General features: G+C 38.9%; 1 protein-coding gene across 4 annotated transcripts in view; it reads right to left on the bottom strand.

Moving 5' to 3' along the window:
- LOC148025644 (PX domain-containing protein EREX-like) overlaps positions 1-10,520 on the bottom strand; it is a 103,494-nt gene extending 92,974 nt beyond the window's left edge. For 2 of the 4 annotated variants that reach the window (XM_087692850.1, XM_087692852.1), the window contains exons 1-2: positions 10,272-10,518; positions 9,985-10,110 (exon numbers count right to left, since the gene is read on the bottom strand). In XM_087692850.1, the coding sequence (XP_087548976.1) occupies positions 9,985-10,110; positions 10,272-10,361 (216 nt within the window). In that variant the 5' untranslated portion in view covers positions 10,362-10,518. Of the gene's footprint in view, positions 1-9,984; positions 10,111-10,271 lie in introns of all 4 variants that reach the window. The other 2 variants (XM_087692851.1, XM_087692853.1) reach the window with 2 other exon arrangements.
- Positions 10,521-23,090: the final 12,570 nt, after the last annotated feature.

Genomic DNA, 23,090 nt, shown 5'->3' with positions numbered 1-23,090 from the left:
TAGCCAATCACTTTTCTTCAGTTAATCAGTTTGCTTCTAGAGAAGGAGCAAACAAGAAGAAATAGTGGCGTGGATGCCATAGCCTCTGACCAGGCTTTTACGACTAGACAGAAAGGCAAAGGCAGCCAAGTAAAGAATGCTCCGAAAAGTTCTGGGACTTCTGGCATATCACAGGCAAGTAGAAAACAAGGGGACACGCAAGCCAAAAAAGCGCAAATGCCATTATTGCAAGAAGCCAGGAAACTACAACATTGAGTGCAAAAAGCGTATCGCTAAGGAGGAGGAGGAGTCAAGAATGTTTGTTTCTGATACTCCTTTCACTGCTACGGAGTCCGTATCCTTTGTTGCAGACAGGGACTATTGCTTTTACACATGCAGTTATGACACTTCTTGGGCTGATCGAGCATTTAGCTCTACTGAGGATGCAGGCACTTGGTTTTTTGACAGTGGTGCTTCTAGGCATATTACATCTCGCAGAGATTTATTTGCTTTTGTTCATGCAGCTCCAATTGGCAAGTCTGTACAGTGTGCCAATAATGCATCATACCCTGTTAGAGGTATTGGGGAGATTGTGCTCACAACCATTGATGGCTCTATTCTCCACCTACAGGATGCTTTATTTGTGCAGGCATAAAGAAGAATCTGCTCTCTATTTCTTCTTTAGCACGTTGTGAATTGCACATCACATTTGATGATGGCAGATGCATAGTGAGAGACAAAGAACACATGACTTTGGTCTTAAGAGGCACTTTATGTCACGGGTTATACAAGTTGGATACTCTTTCATTTGATCAGTCAGCGTACTTGGCATCCACTCTTACTCCTGCTATGATACAGGCAGAGTTATGGCATGCTAGGATGGGGAATGTGAACTTTGGAGCTTGATGCTCTTATAGCGTACACAGATGCTAGATGGATTACCTCTACTTGAGAGACCTCCTAAGCACTTGTGCAAAGGATGTATTTTGGGGAAAATGCATCATTGTTCGTTTCCCCGTGATGTTGTTTTTAGAGCAACAGCCAAGTTACAGTTAGTGCATTCAGATGTATGTGGACCTATGTAGACAAAGTCATTGGGAGGATGTTACTATTTTGTGACTTTTATCGATGACTTTACTCGCTTTTGTTGGGTCTACTCTTTGGTCAAAAAGTCAAAAGTGTATAATGCATTCTTGGCTTTTATTGCACTTGTTGAAAACTAGTCTGGTTGTAAAATTAAGACTCTCCGTTCAGACTGAGGGGGGGAATACATGTCCTCTATGCTGAATTCTTTTTTGAAGCAGAAGGGCATTGTCTATCAGTATACTACTCCTTATACTCCACAGTAGAATGGAGTTGCAAAGAGGAAGAATAGGTCACTCATGGAGATGGCCAAATGTATGCTGAAAGCAAAGAGCTTGCCACACAGTTTTTGGATGGAAGCCGTCATGTGTGCTTGCCATGTTCTAAACAGATGCCCCACCAAAGCATTGAAGAAAATTACACCTTTTGAGGCTTGGAACAGCCGAAAACCTTCTGTTGGGCACTTTCGTACCTTTGGGTGTCTTGCATATACACACATTCCACAGGTACTCAGAAAAAAGTTGGATAACAAGGCTATCAAATGCATTTTTGTGGAATATAGCAATGAGAGCAAAGGCTACAGACTCTATGATCCTATTTCTAAAAAGGTGTTTGTCAGTAGGGATGTACTATTTGATGAAAAATCAAAATTGTCCCTGGCTGGTTTAGACACATATCAGGCTGCCCGTGATGTATTTGAAGGGCTGCTGCCCATTACATTTGGTGATTCAGCTAGAGTTTCAGCAAGTGAACTCAATGTTCAGCCAGTTGCTCCTTTGGAAAATGCAAAAAATCAGCCATTGGCTGATCTGAATATTCAGCAAAGTGCTGAAACTGAAATTCAACAAGAGCTTATGTACAGTTAGGAGGCAAGACAAATGCCTAGATGGTATTTACAGACTATGAAAGATAGTCATCCGATGCACCCATGGCTGGTCGTACTAGAAGGCAAGCTCATATGCATGATACTGCACATACCATGGAGTTCATTATGGCAGCAAGCACCCTTGATGATGAGGAGCCTGAATGTTTTGAGGATGCACGGCAGAGTGTGCATTGGATGGCAACAATGCAAGTTGAATTGGATTCTATCACTAAGAATCAAACATGGGATTTAGTGTCTTTGGCATTTGGGAAGAAAGCCATTGGAACAAAATGGGTCTACAAGCTGAAACGGAATGTAGATAGATCCATTGACAAATATAAGGCAAGGCTTGTAGCTAAAGGCTATGCACAGAAGAAAGATATTGACTATGAGGAGACATTTGCTCCTACTTCCCGCATGACGACCATCAGGTCTACGGTTGCTTTGGCTGCTCATTATGGATGGGTTGTGCATCAGTTGGATATTAAAACTGCATTTTTACATGGGGAACTTCATGAGGAAGTATATGTACAACAGCCCATTGGTTTTTCCGTTAAGGGATCGGAACACTTGTTCTGCAAGCTGAAAAAAGGTTTATATGGTTTGAAACAAGCTCCTAGAGCTTGGTATGCAAAGATAGATGCTTTCTTGCTTAGCCAAGGGTTCATAATCAGCTCATCTGAGTCTACCCTTTACGTATGTAAAGAGGGGGGATCCATGCTGATCATTTGTTTATATGTTGATGATCTCTTGCTTACAGGGACACATGCTGATCACATTTCAACATTTAAACAAAATTTGCAGCAAACTTTTGATATGTCTGACTTGGGGTCTTTGCCTTATTACTTGGGCATTCAGTTTATACATGATGCTAGAGGTATTGGTTTATCACAGTCAAGATACATTGGTAAACTTCTTGAGAAGCTTGGCTTACAGGATTGCAAACCAGTCTGTACACCAATGGAACCTAGACTAAAGCTGTCATTGCATGATGACAGTGATTTGTTTGATATACACACATATGCTCCAACAGTTGGATGTCTTATTTACCTATGCAACACTAGGCCAGACATACAGTTTGTAGTTTCAGCCCTAAGCAGATATATGCATCAGCCACACGTGTCACATTGGCAAGTTGTTAAGCATGTCTTCCATTACTTGCAAGGTACTAGATCTCTTGGATTGCTTTATGCCAAGGGGGGACCACTGCAGTTACATGCTTACAATGATTCTGATTGGACTGGTGATTATGATTCACGTCACTCCACTAGTGGCAATTGTTTCTTTCTTGGCTCGTCTTGCATATCTTGGTTTAGCAAGAAACAGTCCATTGTTGCCACATCGTCATGTGAAGCTGAATACAAGGCAGCTTTCACTACCACAGTTGAATGCGTATGGATTAGACGCTTGCTAGCTGATCTAGATGTATCTGTTACAGAGCCTACTCCTTTGTTCACTGACAGTCAGAGTGCCATTGCAATGGCACGGAACCCAATGTTTCATGCACGCGCGAAACACATTGAGATACATTATCACTTTGTCAAAGAGAGGCTACATGCAGGTGATATCAGCCTTGTCTATTGTCCTACCACCAATAATGTGGCAGACATCTTCACCAAAGCTCTTTCTCGTAACAAATTTGAAGCATTTCGCAATGCTTTTTTAAATTTCATCTCCTTTGCTGGCGGATGATCCTTGTACTCTTGATCACTCTTCACTCCAGGGGGGTTTGTTGAGTATTTCACTTACACCTACGCTCACATAGGAGTGTCAGTAATCAGTAGGACACTGGGGCACTTTTTACTCTCGGTAGGAGAGGTTTTTTCCCCCAAACTTATGGTATTATTTCATGTGTGCTTATGACACACACTTACGGGCACTTATCGTGTTCGGGTGTGAACACTCCCTACAATCCTAAGGTTTAAGGGTTGTACCTTGTACTTTCAGCTTACACTCTTTCAATCTATTGCATTAGATGTCGTGCTTCACTCTCATACTGTCTACTAATTTCTGTGCTGAGCTTCGATCATGCCTTCTTCTCACAATCCGGACCCTTCTCAATGGCAAAACTGACGCTACCTTGAAACTGAATCTTGACTGAGGAGTTGTTTCCTACGCGAATCCGCCCAACTCTGCAAGGGCTCGGGAACGGAAAATGTCTGCTATAGAAGTCATATGAAGTGTAGCCCCACTGTCCACAATCCAAACAGGAGCTGAAATGCTCCGCTGTGATGAGTGGGCCTCTGCGGTAACCTTGTCGGGAGACAACTCACAGATGTGGACGAGACTCACATCTGATGTCTCTATGGACATGAGGTGGGCCTCTACAGACCAGTCAAACAAGCCCTCTGGAGTTGAGAACGTTGTCAACTGAGATGGCTAAGCGGTAGCAGTATGAGTCTGACCTTTAAACTGCCCCTTGCCATCACCCAACCTCCCTTGCTAGGGGTTGCCTGACTGAGGGGGGTAGGGATCTGAGACTTAGATTTGGGTGCTGTGCCTTTGGCCTTTGATCAACACTCGCTGTCAAAACGACCAGTCTTTTGACAATGTTAACAATACCTATTCTTTTTAGATACATTCTGCCACCCTTATTTAAGTTGTAACTAGGAGTTTCCTTGGGATTTCCCACATGGATTTTGTTTTTGATTTTGAGTGGAGGTTTGATTTTGTTTACCCTCCCCTTGTTACCCCTTCTCAGAATGAGCAACAAAAGCCCCCTCTGAGAAAGAATTCATATGAAATTGATCGAACAATCGTGTGTAATGCAACAGCTGACACTCAAATTCATAGAAAGTTGGCATAGTAGACTTTGAAACTATACCTTCCACAAAATTGAAGTATTTCCTGGGAAGTTTGTTTAGAAACAATGTGACTTGATCGTCAGAGGACTTGGGAGTCCCCATAGTGGAGAATTCAGCAAGAAGTCGTTGATACTTAGCCAACTTGACTTTCAAGTCATCCTGGCCAGTGATTTTAAAGAGTTGGAGCTCATGGTCAAGATTTATACGACGGGTCCTATCCCAATCCGCATAGCGGCAGTCAAGTGTACCCATCGCTCTGACGCTAAGTCAAAATGTTGAAGCTGAGAATGAAACTCAAACAATAAGCCCTACATCAGCTCGACAATAGCGGAGGCATTCCTAGCCTTTCATGAGCAGACAACCTCGTATGGAACAAGTGCAGGATCGGATTGGGGTTCCAACCCCTGCACAAGATCCCATAGGTTCTGGGAGTCAAGGACATGTCTCATCAAGTTCGACCATAAACCTTGATCGTGAGCTCTAGGAGTTCAAGAAAATTAAGAAGGACGACTTGAAAGTCAAGTTGGCCAAGTATCGACGATTACTTGCCAAACCCCCCAAGTGGCCCTCCAAAGTTGGATAATGACCAATAAGAATAGGTTTTGCTATTATTGCCAAAAGACAAGCCATTTCAATAAGTGTTGCTCAAAGGCCAAGGATACACACAGCCCAAATGCCCTTCTCATGTTAGCAAATATTGTCCATTCACAAGCGAGTTTATGGATGTTCCAATGGGCTGGGCACATTTTACCAAAGTGTCATGTGGTCCCCAGATTTTAGATGCCTAATTTGGCCACCTAGGGATTTATGGCTGGATGACTTTATTTTTTTGTGGCCCCCAGATTTATGGCCAACCTGTTCATGTTCTTAGCCTATTTATATGCTACTGCTCCCTCTTCCTCAGTCATTCAGCATACTCCATTACTTGCACATCTTGTTAGAGAGTAGAAGTTGGTGCCAATGCCCACACAATCAATGACTCACAATTGTTCTGTATTATCTCTTGTCTTGGTTTATGGATTCCATTTCCCAAGCATTCCTATTCTAAGTTCTTTTGCAATGTTCTTTCTATGGATTTTTTTCTCTCCTCTCATGTGTTTGTGCAATCTATTACAACATAATCTCACCTTTCCATCGTTGTACTCACTTTTGACATGTCAATCCTTCGCCCTATCTAGCAATAATCCCACTCAATGGAAACACAATGGTGGCTATAATCTTGCACCATAAAACCTAAGTAGCCATCATGGCCAATGGAGATTGGCAAGTAGTGTGGCTTCAACACAACCATCATAGCTAGTGTCCTCATTGATTGTAGAGGGATGTCTAATTGGTCAATTAGATTATCAATGGACTTTGGTCCACAAGCCCACCTTGCCTCAAGGTATCCATGAAACGTTTCACCCTCAGAATGTTGTGTTTCACTTCAAAACATCACCTCTAGGGAAGTCCCAAGTGAGACTATACAGGGACATGAATTTTTAACTTATTGCAGGTCACCCTTCTCTATCTGTTTGCATCCATAGATAAAAGAATCCTAAAAGTTTACCAAGTAGTAAATCAAAACTTTAGCTCTAACTTTACTTGCCCTTGAACTCACATTAGTTAGTAGGCCGTTTTCCTTAGGATCATCATCAAGATCCTTAGAACTCTTAGATTACTGCAAAAATGATACATTTGCTACAATTCCAGCTTGAAACATTGCATTTAGTTGACCGTGTATATCGAACATAGTAGAAGCACCAAATGCATTATCAAACATTCCTGTTTGAATACCAGGGACCATTCCATTGTACATGGACATTTGCATTCCATTAGCCATTCCAAGACACATTTCTCCGTACATTCCATATATTACTAGCTACATACCCAAAATACATGTGCCATGCATAACAAGAGAAGCAATACCATGACCAACCATAGCATGAAACATGGATTCACTACCAAAGTACCTCGAATATCCCACATTTGGATGCATACCTTACTGTCAAAAAGGCAGTGTTCACATTTCCAAGTTTCCCATGCATTTGCTGTCCTTGCCCCAAACCAAACATTTTCATTTCCCCATTTGTTACATTGGGTGCATTTTAGAGGTGGTGCCACCTCTATCTTTGCCAATACATACTATCCTGAAGCATTGGAAGGTGATTTTCCCTTTTAACCCTTGCTGCCCTTCCTCGGTGACTACATGAACTCAGCATCCAAACCTCTTGTTCTTGTTGGTTTTCAGCATTAACATGCATAGAAGTTCCAACTTCATGAACAAACCCAACATTTACAGCATACTACTATACTAAGAGCCCATTTCAAAATTAGTCATCGAATTATTTCCTCTTGTTCTTGTTAATTTTCAGCATTAACATGCATAGAAGTTCCAACTTCATGAACAAACTCAACATTTACAACATAGTACCCATACTATGAGCCCATTTAAAAATTAGGCACCGCATTATTTCCATTGTCTTCTTATGCGACATCACCATAATGCGATTCTTGACTGCTTGAAGAGACATGCTTGCTGAATTTTATGACAGCTGAATAGAATTTCAGTAAATAGCTTGCAATCAAGTGCGTCAGGCCCATCTACTCACTTGTTGGTTTCAAACTGAGTTCAATAAAACACATAAGGTTCAAATCCAAGGCTCATCTTCGATTTCCACTACCAAATGAGGGCAAATGAACAAGAGAGAGAAACAATGACTAGCATCAATTTCCAACCTACAATAGTGAACAATATCATTAATCTTCAATTTACCCTTTGATTCAGAACACTTGGGGAGCCAAATCAAGTCTTCATCAATTGCATGTAGATCACCCTTGCTGTAGATAACCAAATCTCTTCAAAAGTTTGCTATTAATCTTCAGATTTACAGCAAGAATCTGTCATGCATGGTTGAGACTTGCTGGCACATGTTCCAAGACAACCATGCAAACCCTAACTACTATTGTAATGAGGCTTGAAACCAGTAAATCATGGATGAAAAATTTCGTATTTGTAGAGGAGGAAGAGAGAAGCAGCATATTAGAGAGAATTCTCCAACTTTCTTGCGAGAGAGAAACTTACATAGCATTGCAGATCAAGTTGCCCTGCAGAAATTAGGGTTTTCTTGCTGTCTAATCCTCTAAAAGCAGGTTCAGCAGCTGTCAATTGCTCAAGAATGTGCATCAGCTGTTGTGCATTGTCCCAAAACTGGTCTCCACAGCCTTCTCCAACCTTGCATGGCCCATAAACCACACTAGAATGGGAGAGAAAGAGCCCAAGATGAAAGATATACTTGCATGCAGCCAAAAAAGACCCAAACTTAACATTTGGCAAATTTCTATTTTCATTGGGGCCTCCATATGTGAATTTGAGCTGAATATCCCTTTGGCCCTACCCTCATTTAAAATAACACTAAATGCTATCCAGCTTCAATTTTAAACTCCTAAACTCTTTGAACTTGAAAGTGCCGAAACTTTCTGCAAACCTTGGGCTAGGATATTTGATCATTTAAGTCCCTAATCCTTATGACACCAAAAGTCATTTCCAAGGGGCTACTCAACATCCTTGACCAAGATTTGACTCGGATGCTCCACTAACACCTATCCACAACAACTTCTACAATGTCTCCCATTGCTTAAGCTAAGATTATTTGCCACCATGACACATTCAATTTAGTCTGACATATGCACCTCATGTGTGTACAACTTAAGTGTCCAAAGAGTACTAATTTAAATATTGAGTACTTGTGACAAATCAAGAGTACCGTGTATACTCAAGGGAGAGAGAGCACTTCACTCCTCTAGTAATAGATCTCTGCTTTTTGTTTACGTCCAAGATACTATTTGTCGGTAGTTTCTGCCACCATGAGTCACTGTTCAATGTACTAGTCATTGTGATTTGATATGCAAATGGATATGGTTTGCACCTAGGCTCTGAAACTATATGTTCGCAACTGTTGTGTGATCTACAGCTGATGTATGCTCTACATGAGTATCATGTACTACATATTTGCTATAAGACACTATTTATGCTCAGCTTCTAAATTACCTTGTCTTGGTGATTAGAACAATGTTAGTTTTTGGTCAACAAATGCATCCCTTATGGTTCTAACAATAGTTATGGTTTATATGTGTGAATTATAACTTGCCACTGCGACTGCTCTAGGAGGAGAAAATTTAAAGGACAACTTGTCTAATTCAGTTTGCAAATATCAAAAAAGAGTTATGGATGTAATCATAGAATAGTTACATACACTAAAAGTGAATGTTGGCAATTGATGATGATGATTTGATATTTGTTACTCTAAATGGACTTGGACCAGCATACAAGTCTCTTGATACCTTTATTTCTATGAGAGGAGGCTCTATGCCTAATTTTGAAGAGTTGATTGCTTTGCTATTAACAGAAGAGATTAATTTGGGCCTCAATGCATCTAGTAGTTAAAAGAATGCAAATCATCAAGATAGCATGTTTTATCATTAGCAAGGCCATGGTAGCTCATCTAGAGCTATAGGATCATCTTATAGCCATGGAAACACTTTTGCAGAAGACTATAGTACTCTTGAATGTAGTGGTTTTATGCTTGGATGTAGGCGGCAGCCTATCAAACAGTGTACGAGTAGAAAGAGATGTCATGCAATCAAACACTTGGTGTGCAAAGTGCCACCAAAAGCAGGACCTAAATGTACCCTAAAGCCAACCATTCCTTGAGCCTTTGCATATATTGCCTAAGAAAGAACTAGACATAGGACATCTACTCTTTGAAGGAGATGCATGCTAGTTTGTCACACGATTTTGTCCAATCACGGTTCCAATTGGTGATGTCTCTCCTAATGTTACCAAGATCAAATTTCCGCATCGTTAAGAAAATAACATAAACCAGATACGTGTGAATGGATTTGTAGCCAATAGATTGCTAAGTGAGCAACGATGGATGCCTTTTCAAGATTAAAAATGAAGCTATCAAAGCCAAGGCATATAAACTTTTGATGGAATCGTGAATTTCTTGCTTGATTAGGAATTGAGATCTGATAAAGCAGGTACGTGGATTCACCAATAGCTCACAAATAGAAATGAATGAGACTCTTAACACTTTACGGCATTGCACTCAAAAAAATGCTTGTAGTACTTCACAAATGAAAATGGATGACAGATTCTTGCTACTTGAGAGCCTTGCACTCCAAAACGATAAAAGACAAGCACACTGCAGACTGGTGGGATCTGAACAATGGCAGCCGCTAACAAGTGTGCTAAAAAGCCAATGCACTCACCACAGTGGGTTTGCCCTTGTGGTGTTCGGGCGACTTGGGCTCCGAGAGCATGATCCAGGAAGGGATTGTGACACAATAGCTCCATCCAGTGGGCGGATCGTGCGGCCAAACAGTGTGGGATCCAGTCTGACAAGTAGGTCGTACAGCCGCAGAACACCAATCAATGGATTGAGGATGGTATTTGAGGCAGCCTCTTCAGGCCCGCAATTTTCCTTTTAACATTTTTCTCCAAAAAACAGGAAAAAGAAATAGAAACATCATTGAATTGAGGCTGTGAGAGAGCTTACCCAGCGCAGAGGAGCGGGGCTTGCATCCATCCCGAGAGGCAATGGCGAGGTCCCATCGTGTCTGCGGGGGCGAAGGTTGTCCTCCACCATTGATTCCCTCTTCCTCTGCGATCAAGCGAGAAAGAGAACCCTGCCGGCTACCATCGACGCCACATCATGGGCTACAAGTTGACGCACGAGGATCTCCATCGCCACAGAGAGAAAGCCTGCGTAAAACTCTTTTACAAAAAAACAAAATTCTTTTATTTTGATATTGCTTAAAAATCCTGTTCTTCTAATGTCGAATGAATATAGTATATAAATTTTGAACTAGGTTGGGACGTACAGCCAAGTGTTTGTTTTTTAATGGTTTGAAGGAGTGAGCTTTACTTTTTGTTACCTTTACAGATGTTTGTTTCCCTCGGTGAAGTCTTGTGATTTGGTATTTGCATGGAGTGCATTACTCTTATGTACTCTATTAGCATCGGAATGTGTATATATTTATCACAACAGTACCATTCTATGATTGAATATTGTTTTACATTTTAATTTTTATGTTTAGAAAAACCACAACTATGTCTTTAATCATATTTAAACAAAATGAAACGTCTCTTCTAAGCTATGCATTAGATGAATAATATTCACAAGTTTTTGGAGCACAATAGATTTAATTAGAAACTTGTCGTCTAGCTTTGGATGTTGTTTGATGAAGAGCACCTTGCAAAACATAAAATGGGAAACTAAAAAGTTGATTAATCAAAGTCTGAGATCTGGTACATTTTACAATTCACTTTTTTTTTAAACACAACTTAAAACTTAACTTATAACTAAAAGTGTAGTAGTAACAAAAAAGAACACATAAACATGCTACATAGCATGTCGAAGAGCTGACACTAATCTCTTCCTTATTATATAATTATGGGGGAGGGTACCATTCTCCTATCTTTCGAGAAGATATGCACTTTTTTTTTTACTTTTCGTTATTATTAATGATGAGAAAAAATATAAAGATAGATTCTAACCTTGTGAAAGGTTGTATGTATGAATATTGTAGTTATCTTTGCTAACTTGAAGCGTACAATGATCAAACAGATGCAAATGAGCAAGCTATGTTAATTCTAAGTAAAATGATTATTAGTTTCACGCTCAAAAATAAAAGATACCAATAATGAATTATTCAATGTTAAATATCTACTTATTTAAAACGAATGTCTTAAACCTATGTAATAACCTAGTACCCCCTGCACGTGAAGGGGGGTAGAGCTTAAAGGTATTAAAGCCTTTAAAGAAAAAAAAAATTAAAAATAAAAACAAAGAAAATCTATCACCGTGCCGCCACCATCTAACGCCAACCAGCTCATGAGATCATCGTCAGTACTCAAATCCTCGCGATCATCAAACTTGGAGTCACCACTACGGCTCATCTCTCGCATAATCGTTGATCTCTCCCACACCATCAATTTGTTGCAAGCTGCACCATATCAACAATAGGAGATGCTTCGTTATGCCCAAGAAGGCCCAAATGCTACAAAAGCTAGCCTTAACTCAGCCTTAGGATAATGCTACTGCTCTAGTGTGCCAATTGTTGCCAAACACACACACACACACACACACACACACACACACATGAAGGAAAAGAGAAGAGAAGAGAGGAGGAGAGAAGGGAGAAGATAAGAGATGAGAAGAAGAGAAGAATAAAGAGGAAGAGAGTGAAGAAAGAGAGGGGGTGACATAGAGGAAGCAAGAAGAGATAATCCCTATTCACAAAGACAAGGCTAATTGCGTGTCCCTTTCCAAGGGAGAAATAAATTGTTGGCTCAAAGAGTTTTTGGACTGACCTTGATGGCAAGAGGTCACTTTGTAGAAAGTCCTTGGGCAAGAGGAGTTGAGGGTGCCAGAGGAGCTCTAACTCCTAGGAATTACCCAAACTCTTACATGACTTAGGATGGATTTCTTGAGGCCCCCGTGCTAGTTAGTGGCAGAAATCTTGGAGAAATAATGGCATTCATTTTGTTCTTCCATATGAGTAGAAGGTGAACACTTGTATAATGATTTTCTATTAAAGAAAGAAATTGTATTTCAAAGGATTTATTTTCATTATTTGTGTGTTCTGATTTTAAATAAATTGTGATTAAGAGGACTAATTAAGAAAGCTAATCTTTGTTTTTGTGTAGAGCTTAAATGTATTAGGTAAGTATATAACTAAAACCATCCAACCGAGGAAAGAAAGAGGACGTGATCCTTGGCGAATCCACCCTAAGGCTAGGTGGTCTCGATAAGCTGAGAGCTTCTCACAATTTTGTTGTGTTAGAGTATAGGAAAATTTGACCCTTGAATTAATTAGGATCCTTGACTTCGTATCGTTTTTGGGGAACAGAGTAAGACTTTACCTTATGGATAAAGGGATTGATATTTTTCATACTCCCCCTCATTTCTCACTCTCCTTGAACCAAAGTGCAATATAAGTTGACTTTGGTTCTTAAGCAATCTAGCACAAGCAATTGCTCAAAAATCGATGCTAGTTAACTCCAAATAGGAGACCTTATCTTGCTTAGAAACCAAAATTTAGGTCGACTCTCGTGGGGATGTGGCCAGGACAATCCATTGCAAAGTGGACTCGAGAGAGGCTACGTAACAAAGGTCATGTTGTTCAGAAGAGTACCAAGTGACATTGCCTAGAAAAAAATCATCCGATGGACCACTAATCATGTCGCCAGGGATGTCTCAAGTGGGCACATCACACATGGTATCAGAGAAAAATAAAATTAACATGTAGAAAGATTTGTTTGTAACCTTGTTAAAGAAACATTTGATATAAAAATGACTCCCCTGTAACAAATCGATGGAATCTCTTCCAGGATAATGAAGATTGATAAAAAAAAGTTGGTATTCTGAGCAATGTTTATCTTGGTGATGCATTCTCTTGACTTTGATTGGCGAGATCGCTTCATGAGGATCTTGGAACATATGTACAATCCTTCACCACTATATCGGGAGCGTCAACGGATGCAAAGCGAGGTCTATTGCTTCATCCATGTCGATCAACCTGCCTATCTTCAAAACAACCTTAAGAGAATCAAGTGGATGGAGGATCTTAAATTGGTCAAACTGTTCATCTTCGAAGAATCACGCCTAAATTCTATCCTCAACATAGTTGGAGAACAAGTTTGCTAGAACTGTTATCTTTATGATCAAGTGCTCCAAATTCTCCCAGTCGAGCGTGCTCTCATTTTAGGATGCTCACATTGCTACAATTATTGTAAAGATGGTTTCCCAATTCTTCCCCAGAAGTACAACATCCTGAAAATATTTGATGAACCCCCAACTTACAAAACCATTGATGTAGCTGAATTTCACAATTAGAATTATTGTAGCCCAAAAGGTTTTCCTAGCTTGATTCCAACTATCTATTAAGTGTAATGAGGAGATCCGATTAGCCCTATTTGTGAATCCTGAATAATAAAAGTGTCTTAATTTTTTGCAAGATTGTGTATGGATATAAATTTAAGATTCATGGATTCAAGTGTTGAAAAATATCTAAAGAGAGGCAAGTATTGTAAATACTCAAGGCATGCAAGTAATCTTGCAAATATTAACAAAACTAGGGTATTGAACTTTCCATGTCTATGCTTACCCCGGTGAAGTGTAAGAGAAGAAATTCCTTCTCAAGCAAATCAAATTGCCCAAGTTTGATGGTAAAGGAAAGGATGTTGAGTCAAAAGTGAAAATTTAGATTGAATCTATGGAGGATTACTTTGTTGCTGTAGGAACTACTCCTCCAAATTAGGCAATAATAGCAAAACTAAAATTGATGGGGCAAAGCCTGTGACTTTGGTGGAAGCAATGGTGCAACGACGAAGAGGTTGTGGAAGTGATCATTACTTGGGATAAGTTGAAGGAAGTTGTATGTGCAAGACGACGATACCTTTCGCCACCCTACCGTACACTGAAAATGAATGAGTTCTTCAGCTTGAAACAATTTGGATTAACCTTGGAGGCTTATTTTTCCAAATTTGTGTCTCTTATGAAGTATGTCCCACCTATGGACATCACACAATAGGTGTCAAATTTTTGCCACATGCTAAACCCTCCATTGGATACTCATCTTGAAACAATACACCCATTTGACCTACAAGATGCATTAATTCGAGCAAGGCCCATTATACAAGATCTTCAATCAGCATCCAAGAGTGGCATATTTTGGGGACAATGTTTACAAAGGGCCATGAGAATATCTCAAGAGGATCCAAGGACAATACCATGGGCAAAGAAAGAAGGCCAAGATAAGTGCAATTGGAAACTTCATACCTATAGTCAGTAATAAGGAGTTACTAAGATGTTTCCATTGCAACAAGCCCAATTGCTTTAAAAGACAATGTCCGTAGCTAGGACAACTAATCTGCCAATGACAATTTCATGGCCAGAATCTCGAGAAATTTCAACTACCAAAGGGAAAGTTGTCAAAATAACCTTCAAGGGAAGGGACAAAGGGATAGAAGAGGGAGAAGATCCCACCTTAGAAGTGGACATGGAAAGAGCAATGGTACATGCTACTCTCAACAAGAAGGGCCCCAACCATTAGTTCTCAATAATCTAGATACCATTAATCTACCAAGGTAAAACCTTCAAGATTTTGACTGATTGTAGAAGTACCCACTCATTTATCTCACCAAAGCGTGCAAAGAGACTAGGAGTAAACACTGAACTTACATCTAAATTATTAGTGGAATTAGCAAATGGAAAAGAGGCAAATTCTACTCAATGGACTAGGAGAGTGGATTTTAACTTAGGAGGCAATCTTTCCAACATGGGGTTTAGAGCCATAAATTTAGGGGCTTGTGAGTGCTTATTAGGGATGGATTGGTTAATCCATAATGATTCTCACATTCATTGCGAAAAAGGTCAAATCACATTCTTGGATAAAAAATAAGAGTTATTAACCACTCAAGGCAAAGCTAGAAACTCTAGAATTCAACTAGCAAAAGCTTTTCAAATCATGAAGGGGTTGAGAAAAGGACTTCCTATCTACCTAATCAAGCATAATAAGATTGAGCAAGAAAATGAAGCCAATGGAAAGCCATCTTGGCTAAAGGAATATGCAAATGTATTTTTAAAAGACCTGATAGAACTTCTTCCACCAAGAGAATTTGATCATGAGATCAAGTTAACACTAGGAGTTGCACCAATAGTAGCAAAGTGACCCTATTGTATATCAAATCTAGAAGCTGTTGAGTTGAAAAACCACCTCAAACAACTTTTGGATCAATGATATATCAGACCAAGTAATTCACCATGGGGAGCACCAGTGTTATTCCAAAAGAAGAAGGATGAAACCTTTCGTCTCTGCATCAACTACCATGGGCTAAACCAAGTGACGATCAAGAACAAATATCCAATTCCAAGGATAGATGAATTACTTGACTGTCTTCAAGTTGCAAATATCTTTTCAATGATTGAGGCTATTATCAAATAAGGATCAAAGAAGAGGACATTCCAAAAATTGCATTCAATACAAGGTACATCCATTATGAAATCATTGTAATGTCTTTTGGGTTAACCAATGTATCTTCAATAGACGGATGCAAGACATTTTTCACTCCTATCTTAATGACTTTGTTCTTGTCTCCTTCAAAAATATGTTAACCTACTCAAAGAAGGACAAAGATCATGAATCACAACTCTGAGTTGTCCCGGAAACAATGAGGACACACAAGCTTTATTCCAAGAAGAAGAAATGTGCCTTTTGTAAGAGGTAGATTGAGTACCTTGGGTCTATAGTCTCTGACAAAGGGATTGATGTAGACCCTAACAAGGTTAAAGATGTACAAGAATGGGCACCCCCAATGATAGTTAAGAAAGTTTGAAGTTTTCTGGGCTTAGCTAGATAGTACAATATTTTTATCAAGGATTATTCCTCGATTTCCGCACCCTTGACTGACTTACTCAAGAAGAAAACTGCCATTGTATGGACTCCCATTGAATAGTCTAGCTTTGGGAAGCATTAACTCCTATCCTAAAACTATCCAACTTGAACCAAGAATTTGAAGTTTGTCACTGATGCAAGATCTCTTGCATTAGGTTGTGTGCTTATGCAAGAAGGCCATTCAATAGCTTATTCTTCTAGGAAGCTGAAGATTCATGAGAATAACTATGCTACCCATGATCTAGAGCTACTTGTTGTAATTCATGCTCTCAAACTATGGAGACACTATTTGCTTGGCAGCAAGTTTACCTTAGTCACAAACCATAAAAATCTCAAATGGATCTTTACTCAACATGACCTAAATGTGAGGCAATGATGATGGATTGAAGTCTTGCAAGAGTGTGATTTCGAGATTAAGTATAGGCCATGTAAGAAGAATGTTGTTGCAGACACCCTAAGCCGCAAAGCGTAACTCAATCTAATCTAAATATGAGGCAATGATGATGGATTGAAGTCTTATAGGAGTGTGACTTTGAGATTAAGTACATGCCAGGTAAGAAGAATGTTTTTGCAGACACCCTAGGCCGTAAAGCATTTTTGAATACCCTTATCTCATAAGAACCCTCCAAGGAAAGGCTTCTAATAGCAATAGTGTCAATGCCTAGTAACATAATCATAGAGATGGCTAAGAAAGAAGTAGGTAAGAACCCAAGATAACAACATATGATATAAGATAAGAAGTCTTATCCAAAGAGACAAACCCTAAGTTCAAGTTCAAGTATTTGAAGTTCTCTACAGAAGGAGGACTTATCTACTTCAAAACGAGATTATGCATCCCAAGAAGTCAAGACCTCAAGAAGAAGATACTTTGGAAAGCCCATAATTCTCCTTTCCTAAGACATCTAGGCTATGCAAAAACTCTCAACGTGGTAAGAAGAAGCTTTCATTAGGAAAAGCTCAAAGGAGATATGCCTAAATATGTTAATGAATACATGAATTGCCAATGGGTCAAGGCTAAGCACGTCAAGATACTAGGAAAGCTCCAACCACTTGACATCTTGCAAATGACGTGGGAATTTATTAGCATGGATTTTGTAGTTGGGTTACCTTGTGTCCAAGGAGGATACAATTCAAGCTTAGTCATTGTGTGTGTGCTTTATATGGGCAAGAGTGCCTAATCCACTAAACTTTGTAGACCCTACCTTAAGGGTAGAATCTTCAAAGAAGATGTTGCTGGACGAAATGGATGAGCAAGTTAAGGCTATCAAATAAGATATCCAGGCTGCCAAGGATTGATAGAAGGCATATGCTAATTTAGAAAGATAATATCAGATCTTTAAGAAAGGAGACATGGTTTTCATTCGTGTTCATCCTAAGAAGAGCTATTTCTCCTTAGGGCAATGCAAGAAGCTAAGCCCAAGATATTGTGAAACCTATAAAATTCTCAAGTGTCTAGGACTCAATGCTTATAAGCTACATCTTCCTAAATACTTAAAAGTTCAAAATGTATTTCATGTTAGCTTTCTAAAAGGCTATATACCCCACTCTGATCATATTCTTGACAATCAACAAGTTATAATGTCAAGCCACGGAGTCCTTGAGCTTCAACCTGATAATATACTTGATATAAGAGAACACATCCTTAAAAGCATGACCATTAGGGTATATCTTGTATAATGGAAAGACTTATATCCTGAGCAGGATGCCACTTGGATGAACAAGGATACCCTACATAAACAATATTCCTAGTTTCTTTCATAATAAAAGACTAGGACTTAATAAACAAACTTCCTTAGATGTAATAAGACTTACACTTGAAATGAGATCTATTCTACAATGTCCTTTGTAATGTTCCCACCACAGTGCTTCATATCAAGAAACGAAATCGGGCTTGAGGCGTTTTAAACATTACTCGTCAAGCTATCACATAAGTGACCACATGTAATTTTCTTGATATCGAGTCTCGCATTAAATCAATTCGACAATCCGACACGAGAAGACACCTTAATGTTCCCAGCCAACAAAAAGTAAAGATGCCTCGTAAATAATATTACAATGGCTTGATCATAATTTTTATTGCAATATATTTGATTTAGCATTCCCGATTCCATTTAATGCGTCAAAGATCGTATTGATTTCATAACCACAAGACAAATCGTAAAAGTCTTAATCGGTAGAGAAAGAACGCACAAGAACGACCATGATATTGAGTAAGTTAAGTATCAAAGAGTATGGCATGACTTTATAAACTAGATAAGTCATGAGGTAACTTGGCCAAAAACCATAAGATGAAGTCGTTTTGAAGAAAAAAAGACGTTTTTGGAAAAAATAGGCAAAAAACCATGATGTTTTTGACTCATAGGGGGAGAGAAAGCATTTTAAAATCCTCCCCATGCTACCATCCAATAGGTAGGCAATCAAAATGCATTTTTTATAAAGTTTACTTGGCTCTTGACAAGTAGCCAAAAGAATGAGTCAACTACATGCTCCCTCTCATGCCTATAAATACAACTCCTCTCCTTCACAAAGAAAGTAAGAAAGAAGACCTCTTGATGATGGAAAATTTTCTCTAATTCTCTTTTCCATTGTAGCTTGAGCCTTGAGGGAGGAAAATAGTCCCCCCTCTACCTCCTTTCTATTCTCTCTACCCCCTGTTATGCCTTCCTCCCATACATCCATATCGCTAAGCAAAATGCTAGTAAAATTTTTCTCGATTACCACAAACTCTCCCTGAACTACCACCTTAATTTCACCTGACATCCATGGCTCCATGAGGTCGTAGAAATTCAAAAAGTCCATTTGAAGCAAGGAAAGCGAAGAACGCGGCCGATGGAGAAAATGACATGGTAGGAACTGGCAAAACCCCTGTTATAGCAAACCTAAGAGAGGTAACATCTCATCAGTTTGGAAAAAAATAATGTTTTATAAGCTTATCACTATATTTGGTTTTAAAAGATTATAAACGCATTTTAAAGAAAATGCATATGAATTGCTGCTTAGGAAAATAGCCTAAGTAATAGAATAATTAACTATTAAGTGAAAAGACTCTTTCGTTATATGCTTGTCATTAAGAAAATATCTTAATTATGGTTCATTTCATGATATTTATTATTATTTCATTAATGACGCATGTGATCATAATATTTAAAAAAAAGGTGGACTGTGTTAGGAAAGGGAATATTTTATAAATTTTTCTTGAAAATGACTATCTTTATTTCATTATGCTAATGATAAACATATGCATATGAGTTTTATAATAATTTTAAAAAAATCATTTAGATAATATCATGAAATAATCAATGCATTAAATCAATAGAAAATTGCATAGGAAAATATATACTAGAGGCGCATAAATTAGGTTTGTGGAAATATAATTTGATGTATGAAAGATGAAAGAAAAATTGCACTTATGATTTTTCAATTACTTAGAATAAAGTTTTCAAAAAAACAATCAGCATTGCACTTAGGACATAGCTAGATGAAAACTAATCCTTTTAGATAACGTTGAAAGGTTGTACATCATCGATTAAACCATAGAATATGAGTAGAATAAAATAAAAATTATTTTCTTACTGAAAACACATGCAATGATTATATTAGCAAGAGCGTCAATATCGTGAATTGACCCACGTACGAGTCAGTAAGAAAACCTAACCCAAAGTATCGAGAGTGTTGAAGCAAAAAAAACCATGAAATACTCGACAACCCTGTAATTATAAATATCAGGAAATTAAATAAATATTGGAAGACTGTAGGACTTATTGGACATTGAAAAGAATTCGTTGATAGAAATTCTAAAGTCTAAACAGACTTGGAAAAGCAATTGAAATCCTGCTAAGCGTGGGTTAGGGCAGGGCAGTGCATGAATTGCCTACCATATGTATAAATGCCCATATTTCTTTTAGGGCGAAAATGTCAAAATTTTCATATGGATAAAATAGACTTCAGATTCACGAAATAAACTGCAAATCTTGAAAAAGAGTTGCAAGTAGGAAGTGAAACCCTAAGAATAAGGTGGAACCTTAAAAGAGAAACCCTAGATTTGGGTGTGCCTTTTTCCTATGCTAAAAAAAACTTGCTATTGTTTCTTTTTTATTTGTGCGTGTATTAATGGTTGCACAGGAAAAACTGATTGTGCTTGCAACAGTTAGCTATGATTGTAAATATATAATCAGGATAATAAGAGGAAAGATCATGCCCTGCCTTAAGGGGGATTGTTCTATACCACCGCGAGGAGCTTTGGACCGGCCCTGATGGCAAGAGGTCGCTCGGTGAGAAATCTGTTAGGCAAGAGGAGGCGGGAGTGTCAGGGGGGCTTTGGCCATCCTAGGAATTGCCTAACCCTCACATGAATCAGGATGGGATCTTGGAGTCCCCAGTACTAGTGAAGGGATGGAAATCTTGGAGGGTTTGTTTTCTTCTGCACAAACAGAAGGGATTTTTCGGTGAACGAAGGTTTATGTTCTGTGTAGGCAGAAGGGGAAAAGCATTGTAGATAACCTTGCAAAATATGTTTTGCCAAAAGATTGTTTTCTCTGTCTTTGTGTTGTGCCGTAAACTTACGCAAAGGAACGTGTGATAAAGGGTTAAATAACAAAGCTGCTTTCATATGTCATAACTTAATGTGATAGGTAATTAGAAAACTAAAGAGAACCATTTGTCGGATGCGGGTGGGTGAGATCCCTAAGGATACGTCCTGCGGATGGGTGGTCACGGTAAGCTGGAAACTTATCTCAAGAGATTGAACGAAACGTTAATTAGGAAAAATTAGGTAGAGCCAAGCGTTGACTTACCTAGGGTTAAGTCTTAAAACCTTGATCACTAATTATCTTAGGGAAAAGGTGCAACAGCTATGCCAGAACTCCGTTAAGGTTCCCTGAATCCTAACCAGTTGTTGCTGGAAAAAGTGTTGCACTCCATGAACGAAGGGTAACTACGATCGCTCTAGTCAGATGAGAATCCCTTGTGGAACACCTCCGATGGAGCTATTTGATGCATCTCTTCAACATACAAACTAATCTGAATCGCCTTGAATGGATGGAAAATTTATAAGTAGTTGAGACCTTTATCTTTTGTCCTTGTCAAGATAGAATCCACTTATGATTACCAGTGGTCAGCTGATACGTCTAGACCGTTATGTCTATGACAAGGTACTCAAGGTAATCCTAGTCGACATGATTATAATCCAAGGATGTCGCAAGTATCAAGATTACTGTATCCATGGTTTTCTAGATCTGCCATTTCCACAATATAACTTTGTAGACATGGATAGCAATTGGCATACTTTCTTCTACATGAATGTATGTGATATCCATCCCTGAAAAAGAAAGATATAATGATATCATATTTTGAAAATTGTACATAGCATCTAGCCTATCCTATCAATGCTGATGTATCTCTACTTGTAAACATCTGCCATTTGTAAATATCACTTACTTGTAAAAAAATTGTAGCGTATGGTTATTGATAATAAAAGATAACAACGACTAGATTTTGAAAAAATCGTAGCATATGGCTATTGATAATAAAAGATAACAACGGCTACATTTTGTAAAAATATTATGCTCTTTGGCCCATCATTGTTTTACAAAATTAGTAAGAAATGTTAATGTGAAAACAAAGATGAAAAGTTTAAGCACAAAACTAATTCGTGAAACTTATGATAACCAAGGATAATACAACTATCGCTAGTCCAACGGAAATTCAGGAGAAGAAGTATCTCCTTAAGCAAGTTAAGTCACCGAAATTTGATGGCAAGGGCAAAGACGTTGAAGCCAATGCAAAGATCTGGATTGAGACTATGGAGAACTACTTTACTGGCACGGGAACTACCCCTACTAATCAGGCTATGATCGCCAAGTTAAAACTGACCGCTGGTGAGGCATGCCTGGGGTGGAAACAGTGGTGTAAAGAGTAGCGACTTGCTGAGACAGCTATTACTTGGGAAAAGTTGAAAGAAGCTATGCGTGGTCGATATTTTCCACCATCTTACCGCACACTAAAAATGAATGAGTTCTTTAACTTAAGACAACTGGGAATGAGCTTGGAGGCATATTACTCAAAGTTTATCTCACTGCTTAAATATGCGCCTTCCATGACTATTGCTCAGCAGGTGTCTAAGTTTTGTCACGTATTGAATGCTCCTCTAAACACATGCCTTGAATCTATGCACCCAACTAATTTGTAAGATGCTTTGATTCACGCAACACCTCTTGTTCAGGAGATTCAATGAAATCCAACGAATAATAGGCTTTGGAATCAAAACAAAGAGACTCCACGGGGCTATGTTAAGCAAGCCCAAGGTCAACGTCTGCCTAGTCAAGGAAAGAGGGCCAAAGAAAATGCAATCGGAAACTTCATACCTACGGGAAGTAATTGAGGAGTACCTAGGTGTTTCCACTGTAATGAGCTAGGCCACTTTAAAAGAATGGGCCCAAAGCTTGGCCAAATTCCTTGCCAAGGACAGTACATAGGTCAGAATCAAGCTTTAATTGCAAAAGAAAAAGCATCTGTTGTAATTCTTAAAGAGCTTAAAGAAGAGGGAAATCCAACTATGGAAGCCAATATGGAGAGGGCATCAGTTTACGCCACCCTCCATAAGAAAGGCGTAAATCACCAGTTATGGATGATTCAAACACTAGTAGAATATCAGGGTAAGTCCTTAAAAATTTTTATTGACTATGGAAGCACATACTCGTTCATGTCACCAAAGTGTGCCAAGAAATTTGGTATAGACACAATACCTACATCTAGGTTGCTTGTGGAACTTGCTAATGGAAAAGAAATACTGTCTACTCAGCAAATTTGCAAAGTGACATTTAGGCTAGGAAGCAATCTCTATGAAATGGGATTTAGGATCATGAATTTAGGGGCCTACGAATGTCTGTTGGGTATGGATTGGTTAATGCCCAATGATG

The sequence above is a fragment of the Lygodium microphyllum genome, chromosome 14 (assembly GCF_053477565.2).
Source record: "Lygodium microphyllum isolate KBCC chromosome 14, Lygodium_microphyllum_v1.1.10, whole genome shotgun sequence".
Taxonomy (NCBI): Eukaryota; Viridiplantae; Streptophyta; class Polypodiopsida; order Schizaeales; family Lygodiaceae; genus Lygodium; species Lygodium microphyllum.
Note: the sequence above shows the minus strand (reverse complement) of the source record. Positions and strands in the feature narration are given on the sequence as shown.